At 43.7% G+C, this 12,720-nt stretch overlaps 1 protein-coding gene across 1 annotated transcript in view; it reads left to right on the forward strand.

The window, feature by feature from the left end:
* Window positions 1-6,900: 6,900 nt before the first annotated feature.
* PXDC1 (PX domain containing 1) overlaps window positions 6,901-12,720 on the forward strand; it is a 32,649-nt gene continuing 26,829 nt past the window's right edge. Inside the window, exon 1 of the mRNA XM_077809134.1 lies at window positions 6,901-7,213. Within this exon, the coding sequence (XP_077665260.1) occupies window positions 6,958-7,213 (256 nt within the window). The 5' untranslated portion in view covers window positions 6,901-6,957. The remainder of the gene's footprint in view (window positions 7,214-12,720) is intronic.

A 12,720-nucleotide genomic window follows, 5' to 3' on the forward strand; every position in this document is an offset into this window, starting at 1 on the left:
TTTACAAGATGAGGAAACTGAGGCACAGAGTAGTGAAATTACATGTCCGAGGTCACCCAGCAACAGTACCAGGATTAGAACCAAGGCCTCCTGAGTCCAAGTCCCATTGCCCAGCCACTGGTACATACTCCAGATATAAGGCAGGAGAACAACCTGCTCTCAGAATTCTCAAAGTAGCAATGGACTCCAACTTCTCTCCAACAGACTGCGCTTCCTGTGAAAACCTGTTAAAACCAGGTCATTGTGTTTATGATGAGAAATAAAGATGTTAATTTCCCCTTTTGGTTTATCACTAGAGTGTTGTTGAACTGTTTATTATAGTGAACATTGTATTCATCAAATGTTTGCATGAACAAGTTTCATCCTGTTGGTAACCTGGATTTCAAAGTGTTTAACACTTGCTGCACTTTAGAGAAAAGAAGGAAGATGGCAAAAGAAGATAAAATAAAATTTTGTATGTTATCGCTTATTGTAGAACCCTCCATCTCTCCTCTATTTGTGTCTTTATTGCACTCATTATGATGCTATTATGGAACAGGTCACAATAATACTATAGAACAAAGTTCTGAGATAGACATCTTATGTACATTAATTGTTGTGTGTGCTTCAGTCTAAGAACTGAAGGTCAGTTTTCCACAAAGGTAGGCTTTATAGGATTTGGGTTATTTCAGCAAGCAGAGAAATAGACTGTAGGCACTGTGTATGTATTTTTAGCTGATTTCATTCCTGCTGGAAAGCATTCCTTTCTTTAATATCACGTGTTAGTGAAAGTTATGGTTTGCTAGGCTGAAAAACTCTGAGGCACAAATCTAAAGAATTTAAGTGGCTGGGAGCCAGCATGCATTTAAGAAATATGATTGTAACAAGACAATCAGATCACTTCAAAAACCTCATAGCGTAAAATACACACTCACATGGCATCTTTATTTGCTAAGATATCTATGTGCCACCAAAACAATCTCTTCTTCCTTAAGTATGGATAATAACCATCCTACACAATTCATATAAAAAGCCACTTACCAGGCAAGGGATAAAAATGTATCTTAATAAAGGCCCTTCTTTAAAAAAAATCAGATACATATTTCCAACTCTCCACTGTGTCATAGATGTTTCTCCACTGACTGTGATTATGCTGCATATAAATGAACTAAATAAATGCAAATAACCACCCTCTATCTACTTTTTTAAACGTGTACTATCCATGCAAATTTAATAGCAGAAAACAAAAGTGTGAAAAAACAAATGGAACAATTTTCATTTGCAAGATGCATATCCCTTGTGGTTATACATGTTTATTGCAAATCAATTTTATGGCCCAAGGTGCCGACCTATTTTCCTCCTAGACATACTACTGTTCTACTGCAAATAATTTTTTTGTGTGAGAGCATTTTTTCACTAAATTTTTATGGATGCAAACAACATTTGATTATGATGAAGTAATCTTTCATCGAAAGAAACAATCAATTCCATTTTAAAGCTGCACCACAGTTTATACTTAAGTCATGTCTCTTTTATATTTAGTAGGGCTGTCAATTAAATGCAGCTAACTCATGCAATTAACTCAAAAAAATGAATCGCGTTTAAAAAAATGAATCGCGATTAATTGCAGTTTTAATCGCACTGTTGAACAATAGAATACCAATTGAAATGTATTAAGTATTTTGGATGTTTTTCTACATTTTCATACCTATTGTATTCTGTATTGTAATTGAAATCAAAGTGTATATTATTATTATTATTATTATAAATATTTGCACTGTAAAAATGATAAACAAAAGAAATAGCATTTTTCAATTCACCTCATACAAGTACTGTAGTGCAATCTCTTTGTCATGAAATGCATGTAGATTTTTTTGTTACATAACTGCACTCAAAAACAAAATAATGTAAAACTTCAGAGCCTACAAGTCCACTCAGTCCTTCTTCCTGTTCAGCCAATTGCTAAGACAAACAAGTTTGTTTACATTTATAGGAGATAATGCTGCCCTCTTCTTATTTACAATGTCACCAGAAAGTGAGAACAAGCATTTGCATGGCACTTTTGTAGCTGGCATTTCAAGGTCTTTACATGCCAGATAACCTAAACATTCGTATGCCCCTTCATGCTTCGGCCACCATTCCAGAGGACATGCTTCCATGCTGATGACACTTGTTAAAAAAATAATGCATTAATTAAATTTGTGACCGAACTCTCGGGGGAGAATTGTATGACCCTGCTCTATTTTACCCGCATTCTGCCATATATTTCATGTTATAGCAATCTTGGATGATGACCCAGCACATATTATTGATTTTAAGAACACTTTCACAGCAGATTTGACGAAGTGCAAAGAAGGTACCAATGTGAGATTTCTAAAGATAGCTATAGCACTTGACCCAAGGTGTAAGGATCTGAAGTGCGTTCCAAAATCTGAGAGGGATGAGGTGTGGAGCATGCTTTCAGAAATCTTAAAGGAGTAACATTCTGATGTGGAAACTACAGAACACGAACCACCAAAAAAGAAAATCAACCTTTTGCTGGTGGCATCTGACTCTCAGATAATGAAAATGAACATGTGTCAGTCCACACTGCTTTGGGTTATTATTGAGCAGAACCCGTCATCAGCATGGACACGTGGTTGAACCATGAAGGGACATATGAATCTTTAGTGCATCTGGCACATAAATACCTTGCGACACCGGCTACAACAGTGCCATGAGAACTGCCTGTTCTCACTTTCAGGTGACATTGTAATCAAGAATCAAGTAGCAGTGTCTCATGGAAATGTAAACAAACTTGTTTGAGTGATTGGCTGAACAAGAAGTAGGACTGAGTGGCCTTACAGGCTCTAATATTTTACATTGTTTTATTTTTGAATGCATTTTTTGCACATAATTCTACATTTGTAAGTTCAACTTTCATGATCAAGAGATTTCACTACAGTACTTGTATTAGGTGAATTGAAAAATACTATTTCTTTTGTTTTTTTTACAGTGCAAATACTTGTAATAAAAATAATTATAAAGTGAGCACTGTTCACTTTGTATTCTGTGTTGTAATTGAAATCAATATATTTGAAAATGTAGAAAACATTCAGAAATATTTAAACAAATGGTATTCTATTATCGCTTAACAGTGCGATTAATCGCGATTAATTTTTTTACGCGTGATTAATTGCAGTGAATTTTTTTTATTGCTTGACAGCCCTAATATTTAGTGAATTAAATAACTTTTCTGGTACAATACTATATAATCACTCACTGGAGGTGTAAGGGGCTGATCCTGCATATAGTTATATACATAGTTAATTTTAGGCATGCAAGTAATCCCATTTTCAGCACTTCTAAAAATAAGATGTATTTGTATATAATATATATGCCTAAATGTGACTTAACTTTAGGAATCTAAGTTTGAAATTTTTGGCATTGGATCATTTTTCATAAGCAGGCAGTAACATGCACACAAGTTTTCTTGTGAAATGTATGTTCTCAATTGCTTTGAGCACTTTAATTAAACTGGGAAGGAGAGGGAGGGAGTGGGGCTGTGTAACTGAAGGAGAGAAAAGTGAATTGTACAAATGAAAAATCAAAAGGGCTCAAACCTGTGAGATGCTGAATGCCCCATAGGAATGAGGACACTCAGCACCAGGCCTGAAATATAAGAGAATTTCAGTCTGTATGGTACCGGGCTCCTTCAAGTTGATTTCAGCAAGAGTTGGGAGAACACAGCAATGGGCAAAAATCAGTCACAGTCTGTATTGTAATGAAAAAAATACAATTAAACAAATAGTGTTCAAAAAGTGCTTCGGCTGCTATATTTAGAAACAACACAAGGCTGACATCTTAAAAATGAGTGTGATGCACAGTTGCCTTCACTTCCTTAGGATATGTGCTGAGTTTTTTTTTTTCCCCTTGGGTTACCACAGCGACTATTAGAAAATAAAATGCCTTCTCTTCTTGTTTTGTTTTTACATTGAAGAACTTGGGAGACCACCATGTACTGGAACAAGAGAAGAGATGACAAAAGCCCTCTTTCAACAAAAAGAACTGTGTTGAGTTCTTCCCTCAGTACAAAAGTTCACATCAACCCTTTTTCCTTGAAAACACATTGACTATTCCTAACAGCTAATAACGAATACAGAAGAGAGGTCTTGTCTGTCAGTGATAACAGAATCTTTTTGTGGTGAGCCAAGGAGAAGTGGGTGGGCCTTTACCACACACTGCACTGTCTGCTGTGGTAGCAATGTGTGAAATGTGTATGTAGATTGCTGAATTGCTTATCTGGTTTACTTCTATTTGTGAGACTTAGGCCCAATCCTGCTTTTTTATGGAGGTCAGTTTGTTGGCAATTTAATTTGACTGGGGCAGGATCCAGTTCAATCTTAAGGAATTTGGGTATTATTCGTCCAGATTTTTTAAAAAATCAATATAATCTTTAATAAAAAGCAACTTGGGGAAATATGGTTCAGTTGTGGTTTGCTTTTTTCTCTGATGTTCTCTTGTGCTTTAAAATGGATTCAACACAGCTGTACTGATAAAGAAGTTGAGTCAATAGAGTGTGGGCAGTTTGTGTGTGTGTCCCTGGGAAAAGGATTAAAATTCTTCTGTTGTGTGTCTTGAAGCATCAGAATGATATAGTGACTTATCAGCAATTCCTACCAACAAGTTTAAAATTGAGAGGGTTTTGCTTACTCAAGGCTTCATGTAGTTTACAAAGTGTCAACCATCTTTTTCACCGGTTCTTTATTTAAAGGGTTTTAAAATTCAGCAATATCTGCAATAAAGGTAAACAACAATGCAATCTGCAGTACCTTTCATATGAAAAAGCTACACAACCATCCCACCCACGCTGATTCAGCTGCAATGCCCTCAGAGTAGCTATCCCTCCATTCCTATAGGTTTCTGTTCCACAGCTCTGGTAACTCCTTGTATCTGCACTCCCCTTGCATCCTCAGCTGTTGGTCTGTTGGCTGCAATCCTGGTCTGAGGAACCTTAGGAGTTTATCACATCAGCAAACCAGCTCTAAATGTGCTACTGAGTACAGTAGCAAGTTAATGTGGGAACCTTAGGTCTTCCAAAGAAAGCACCTCTCTCCTTGCCACTGTAGGGTCCAGGGAAAGTGCCAACCCTTCCCTAACTGCACTTCTGCTCTGTCAGAGCTGGTGAGCTGTAAGCGAGCAGAACTCCCTTGCCAAAGACCAAAAATTCTTCATCGACGTGCAGGTACTCCCAACCAAACACTTCTGGTTTTGTGCCTTCATTTACTTTGGGTCTGGGAAGTACCACTTACTATTCAGATTCACAGGTGTTTCAAACAACTAGAACAACAAACACCCCCCCCCCTCCCTTATCATAGACACCTCTCTAGTTTTGGCAGATAGCTCTCTTGCCTGATAGACCTTACAGTCTCCCAGCTATCCAGTGGGATGGAATAGCCCCAGCATTGGTTCTTCCTGAATGAGATCTGCTTAGGGTGGGGGTGAAGCAAATTGTACTGTATGTTTGCAAGAACGCGCGCAATGCTTTTGCAGGCTCAGTCAGGGGTGCTGCTGGCCCTCGGGGGCAAAGAGGTAAGGCCAGATTGGTGGAAAGCACCAGCGAGCTTGCTAGGTTTCCCCCTGCTTTGCCTCTGTAATCCCGAACCACGTATGTGCTTCTAGTCTCGCTCTTTCCTCAGTAACACGCCACGAGGGCAGGTCCTGCTGTAGCTAATCTTGCGTGGGAGGGGGAGGCTCGATGTGGCAGGCACTCATCTCCAGAGCCGCCGGCACTCCCGCTGCGAAAGGCAGCTCACCAGAGCAGCGGGTTCTGCCTTTTAAACCACGTGCAGGCTGGAAGCTAATGCAGCAGCCAGAGCCTGGGGCTGGGGCTGGGGAGAGCGGTCTCTTCCCAGCCGCTGGGGCTGTAAGAAAAACTTCTCGGGGCAGTGGGAGAGAGGGAGAGAAATTCCTCGTCCGCTCCGTGGCTGTCTGTGAGATCACCCCGAGGCGCAGGCCCCTGCCCCTCGGCTGGGACCCTGCTCGGCGCTGAGGATGGGGCGGGGGCTGGCTACGGGCTCTCCGCCGCTGCTGCTGCGGAGGGGGAGCCTGGCAAGCGCAGCTCAGGAGGAGGCTCCGCTGGCCGAGGCTTTGCACTGACCCCTCCCCAGCGAGCCGGGATCAGCAGCGCCACCGAGCAGGGGGGAGCTGCCCCGGCCGGAGCGCGCAGAGCAGCCGCCCAGGCGGGGCGATCGCGTTGCAATAACCCTGCCCTCGAGTCCCTTTGCGAGAGAAGGCAGCGCGGGGGCTTCAGCCTCTGCCTGCTGCAGGGCCGCGGGAGAGACAAAACTCCTCCGCTGCCCCAGAGGAGCCAGCCGACGGGAGCCTCCGACCAGCCATCCCCAGGGAAGCGGGCGGGAAGCATCCCGCCCCCGCTGTCCATCCCCCGCGGGATCCGGAGAGAGGAAGCCAAGGCCGGGGGAGCGGAGCCCGAGCGGAACTCGCGACCCTCCCCCGCGCTGAGTCCCGGGGCGCGGAGGAGTCGGCCGGAGGGACAGGGGGTGGGTGTCTGCCTGGAGGGGCCTCCTCGATCTGCTGCGTGGGGAAAGGGCCCGGGCGAAGCCAGAGCTGAGTGTGCAGGGAGTGCCCGGGATCGGGCTGCAAAGGGCGCTGCCCCCCTTGGCCAAGCTGGGAGACAGAGGGAGCTGTTTGTGTCGTTACCCCGGCGCCCTGCAAAGTGCAAGAAAGTCGGGAAAAGTTCCTGCCCGTCGGGGTCCCCGCGCCGAGCCGCTGCCCGCCGGGCGTGTGACACGCAGCACAGCTGCAGCGGGAAGAGGGCAGGGCTGGGACCTCCCTCCAGCGCAGGAGGAGACTCAACCCGTGCTTTTTGCGGATCGCACCCCCCCCCCTTGATTTGCAACCCTCCCCCCAGCCACCCGTCGGTTCCCCAGCAGCTGGAGGAGGCTGCTCCCCGCCGGGGTATGTGCGGGCAGCGGCAGGATGGCCTCGGCCGTGTTTGAGGGCACCTCTCTGGTGAACATGTACGTGAGGGGCTGCTGGGTGAACGGCATCCGGAGACTCATCATCAGTCGGCGCGGGGACGAGGAGGAGTTCTTCGAGATCCGCACCGAGTGGTCGGACAGGAACGTTCTCTACTTGCACCGGAGCTACTCGGACCTGGGCCGCCTCTTCAGGAGGCTGCTGGACTCCTTCCCGGAGGACCGCCCCGAGCTGTCACAGTCCCCCCTGCTCCAAGGTTTGGGCAGCTTCTGGCTTCCTTCCTATTGCCTAAGACCCTGCTCCTGGCTCGGGGCGTATGTGGGTACACACCCTGGAGAGGGTGGGGAGAGGTAACTCAGTTGCTGGGGAGAGTCAGGCTCTGTTGTTGGCTGTGTGGGTTTGAGTGGCTTTCCCGGAGCGATTGAAGGGCGGCAGAACTGAGGTGGGGAGGAAAGGGTTAAACGCCAGCTAACGGGCTGGATTCTCCACTGTGTAAGTTACAGCCTTGTACCGTGCCTGTGAAATACCGCTTGGCTCAGTCAGACTGGTGACCCTTCAGACAAGGCAGTGGAGAGAATCTGCGCCAGAGGTTTGGCCCGGATTGCTGGGAAACCGAACTCAGTCATCATAGGCACGAGTCCCAAATTCGGATGCACCCTGTGGACGTCATTGTAGAGAGAGTTCTTAGAACCCTGTCCCATCCCGCTCTGGGTCCAAGTGATCCTAATTGACATAATCTATGTTTACTGCTCCATCCACACTGATTTAACACCTCCCACCCTTGCCCAAGACACTTTGAGGGATGCGGGGGCTTTTCGGGCGGGGGGGGGGAGTGGGATGGGGAAGCACTGGTGTTGAAAAGTGAGCAAATGTGTATTTCCCATTTGTAAGCACAGTCGATAGAGCAGACTTACAGGGCTAATAATAGAGGGAAAAGTCCAGACTTTGTGTATATTTTCCCATGAGAACATGGAAGTTTGCTGCTGCTGTCTCTCTTTAACCATCCTATGCTGAGCCCCAGTGCAGGGTGATGGACAGTTAAATTCTGAGGGTTGATTCTCTGCTCCTTTGTACCAGTGTAGTTCTACTGACTTCAATGGGGTTACTTCTGATTCTGACCTGTGTGAGAAAAGACATGGTCCTTGCGGTTGGAGGTAGCATCACAGAGTTTTCCCCAAGCTAAGGTGGTAAAAAATAATTTTTTTCTAGAGTAATTCAAAGTGAAATATGTCTTGCAGGCTCTGTCAGTCAGTCAAGTCTCCTGCTTTCTTTACTCCTGCCAGGCAGGTCTCCATCTATTTGTGTTGTCATTTTGTCCTGTTAAAAATATCTGGAATATATTCTTCTCTCCCCCCCACCACTTCCCTGATTCCTGTGCTATATCCTAGGTTCATGGGAAATCGCTTCTGTTTCTGAAAATGTAGAGTTGCTCATTTTAGTTCATCTTGTTTTCCCTCCTCATCCTTTCTCAGCTAACACTGAGGGAGGAAGGAATGCTACCTGACAGTCTAGGCACTGAGTGCCCCCTGCAGTCAACTGGGGAACCTTGCTGTGTAAAATCTGAAAACCCTTGAGCTGGCTGCCAATTCTAAGGCCTACTGATTTGGGTACTCAACTTAACGTACTTTGGGCCCGATTTTCAGTGGTGCTGAGCACCTATAGGCCCTACTGACTAGAGCTGGAGCTGTGAGTACTCAGCACCTCTAAAAATCAGGTATCAAGTGAGGCCCTCCAAATCAGTGATCACTCTTGCAAAATATTAGGCCTTAATTACATGTTTCAGAGGCCCCGTTTGTGCATTTTCACTCGCACTGGAATACTGATGCCCCTCCTTGGTCATCCCATATAGCATGAACTATAACTGATGAATAGTAAGGGAAGAGTAAATCTCTTTAGCACATCAGGAGATTTAATTCCTGTGCAAGGCCTGGGTCCTGCAGCCCTCACTTCTGTGAGCAATCTTTCCCATATAAATTGTCACCCTTATTTCAGTAGGCTTCCACAGTGAATGATATGCATGAGGAGGGGGTGGAAGAATTAAGCCCTAATACCACAGTCATTGAGAGCTTCTATCTCCCTACATTATTTTTAATGCTGACAATTCTATGATTTGGGGGTTAAGATCTTTTAAATCTCAAGAACTGTACTTTCTTTGGCTAATGATGGAAACTACTTACACTGAATAGGATTACCATACGTCTGTATTTTCCTGGACATGTCCGGCTTTTTGGTTTTTAAATTGCCGTCCGGGAGGAATTTTTAAATATCTAAAAACGTCCGGGATTTTGCCATTATTATTTTTCCCCAAAGAAGAGTTGATCATTCAAGAAAGAGTGAATGTTGATCACTCGAGAGAGTGCCCGCTTTTCCCCCCTAGCTCCCAGTTAACAGTTGTTTTGTGAAGCTGGGAGGGAGGAGGGGGAACGTGGTGCGCTCAGGGGAGGAGGCGGGGCGGGGATTTGGGGGAAGGGGTCCAGTGGGGCGGAGATTTTGGGGAAGGGGTTGGAATGGGGGCGGAGAAGGGGTGGAGTTGGGGTGGGCCCAGGGGGCGGGGGTGCAAGCAAATAGTCTCACCCCCCACCACCCAGAATGTCCTCTTTTTTGAATGTTCAGATATGGTAACCCTAACAGTGAAACATGGGAATGTGATAAAATCAAAGTCCTGAATTGTTTCTGAGTATTTGTAGTATGTAGCTGATAATTCCAGTTATAGTGAACCCACTTCTTAAAATGAAATTCTGTGAAAAATGACTTTGCGGTAATGAAGTATCACTGCATTTCTCTGTACAGTCTGTATTTCATATTTATGCACCAGGACTTGTGCACATTTGGCCACACATACAGTCAAATCTTCTTTAACTAAATGATGCTTTGGATATAAGCAGGGGATTTTATAATATATTTGGTACAGATAGGGGGTATGACCCCATTTTAGATACACTTTTTGGATCTCAGGTTTCTGCATGTAGCATTTTAAAGAAGAATCACATTTTTCCATAATTTTCAATATATTTCACCCAGTAGAAAGTCACACAGTTTCTAGGCATTAGCACTGAGTCAGATATACTGTTGATCCTAGCTTTTCCAAAAGTGTCAGGCAGAGTATTATTTGCATCTTTAATCTTTATGGAAGCAGTGAAAGCATTGTGAGTCAAATTTGCATTGCATAGCAGGAACTGGAAGTACTTTTGGTTATCATAGGTACATTTAAGTAGCATCAGAAGAATTAGATTATCCTATCATTTTTATACATTTTGTCAAATTACATTGTATAAAAGTCAAGGGATATTTTCAAGAAGCAGACACCTAAAATTTGAGCTAAAATAGTTTGATCTTAAAAATGGTTATTAATTTTGTAAGCTAAAATTTTTTTCCACTTTTCAGTTGCAGAAGTTTTAGAAAGAGATGGTAGACCACTCCTTTTGTGGGACTGTAATTACTTGTGGGTTCAAAACAAAGCTAATATTCTGTGCTGGTATGTTCCTTTTTGCACAGTACCAGCAAATTTTAGTGAATCCCCCTCCCAATCCACTATTTCCAGAACTGCACAGCATTAATGATGCTTATGCAAAAATAAGGTAATGGGAAAAAAAACAGACCCATGTTGGCTACTGTTGCTCTAGGAATACTAAAAAAAGAGGTGGAGAGAATACTGAAGAAATACATATTTGAAATCTTTAAGAGGGGATTGCAAGCTGATTGTGGCTTGTTTGAGATTAGAGTTCTGCAGCTCAGGGCCTGTTTACACTTACAGATTTGCAGCAGCAAAGGTGGAGCTGCTGCAGTGCTTAGTGAAGTTGCTACTTATATCGGCATAGGTACTCCACTTCCTCAAGAGGCGGTAGCTATATTGACAGGAAAATCCACACACCTGAGCAAGATAGTTGTACTGACACAAATTTGAAGTGTAGACCAAAGCTCAGTGTTTTGCCTTCTGAAGTTTTTTACATGTTGTCAAGGTTCCTCCCCTACTCTGAACTCTAGGGTATAGATGTGGGGACCTGCATGAAAACCTAAGCTTACTTTTACCAGCTTAGGTTAAAACTTCCCCAAGGTACAAACTGATGTTATCCTTTGTCCTTGGAATATTCACTGCCACCACCAAACTCTAACTGGGTTTACTGGGAAACATAGTTTGGACACGTCTTTCCCCCCAAAATCCTCCCAACCCTTGCGCCCCACTTCCTGGGAAAGGTTTAGTAAAAATCCTCACTGGATTTAGTAAAAATCCATCAATTTGCATAGGTGACCACAGACCCAAACCCTTGGATCTGAGAACAATGAAAAAGCATTCAGTTTTCTTACAAGAAGACTTTTAATAGAAATAGAAGTAAATAGAATTAAAGGAATCACCCCTGTAAACTCAGGATGGTAGATACCTTACAGGGTAATTAGATTCAAAAATATAGAGAATCACACACACTCTGAGTACACACAGTCTCTTCTGTCTCATAGGGCTGTTCTGCTGTATTTCTCTTTTCAGATTGCTTCTCTTCCGGCTGCTTCCTCCCCCACCCCTGCCCTATCTAGTCTGATTTTTCTCTTCCTTTCTTCGTCAGTCTTTCCCAGGCTGTTTATCCCCCTTATGTCTCACTTTGTTTGGCCTACTTTCTGCTTCCTCTCTTCCTCCTCACGTGTTTCTCTGTCCTTCACAAGAATGTTGGTGTCACTGATAATTAATTAGCTGTGGCATATCAGAGCTCTCCCATCGTCCTCCACATTATCTCTTGACACAGAACTTCTGTTTCATGCTGGATCATCTCTGCCTTCCTTCCCTGTTACATCAGGCCAAAAGCAGGAGTGAATGGAAAAGAGATGCTCAGCTGCTTCTGTGTCACATCTGCAGTGCACCAGGAAAGACTGAGGGCTGCATGATCTGGATTACACACACTAGCAGACTGTCGCATTTTTCTGCACTTTCTGAACACAATAGGTTACGGGTAATGTGTGCTCTCTTATACACTGTTTACAAGACCATCTGGGAGTTTAATGTATGTGTGAAGGGAGCTCTACAGAGGCAATTTAGCAGTTTCCAAAGACAGCAGCTGTTACAGTACTGTGACAATACGGATAAATACACTGCATCTATTGTGCCCCATTTCACTGTTGACAATGTCAATAGTTCATTAACAGAGTTTGTTCAGTCTGGTGGACAAAAGGGAACAGATTTCCATTTTCAGGCTTCTAGCAATGTAGTCCAACTGAAATTCAGTTTTTTTATTTGCCTTAATGGCCTTTAGATTCAGCTCTTTCAGGATGGCATTGGTTGCATACTATTGCTAAGGACCTTCAGTGAAAGGACACATTTTTTCATTTTCTTCTCAGTCTCCTTTACATCTGATGAAATGAGCTGTAGCTCACGAAAGCTTATGCTCAAATAAATTGGTTAGTCTCTAAGGTGCCACAAGTCCTCCTTTTCTTTTTGCGGATACAGATTAACACGGCTGCTACTCTGAAACAAGTTTTACTTGGTTATACGTAAATCCATTGAAACCAGCTGATGTTCACCAAATAATTCAACAGCATGGGCCAGTGATGGCAAAAATTAGTGGTTCATCTGTAATGTTATAAGATTAATAAAACTTGCTACTTTCATAATAAAGCCATCCAAAAATCTGGAGTACATGATGAATTAATGAAATTTGTCAGTTTGGGGGTTTTTTGGTCCATGTTCCATGCTGAGTTTCTGAGTTTGTATGAATTCAGTGCTAAGAGTGATAGCAGAGACTTCCATTTTAATGCCATTTTCCTTCCTTCCTTTAA

This window comes from Eretmochelys imbricata, chromosome 2 (genome assembly GCF_965152235.1).
Source record: "Eretmochelys imbricata isolate rEreImb1 chromosome 2, rEreImb1.hap1, whole genome shotgun sequence".
Taxonomy (NCBI): domain Eukaryota; kingdom Metazoa; phylum Chordata; order Testudines; family Cheloniidae; genus Eretmochelys; species Eretmochelys imbricata.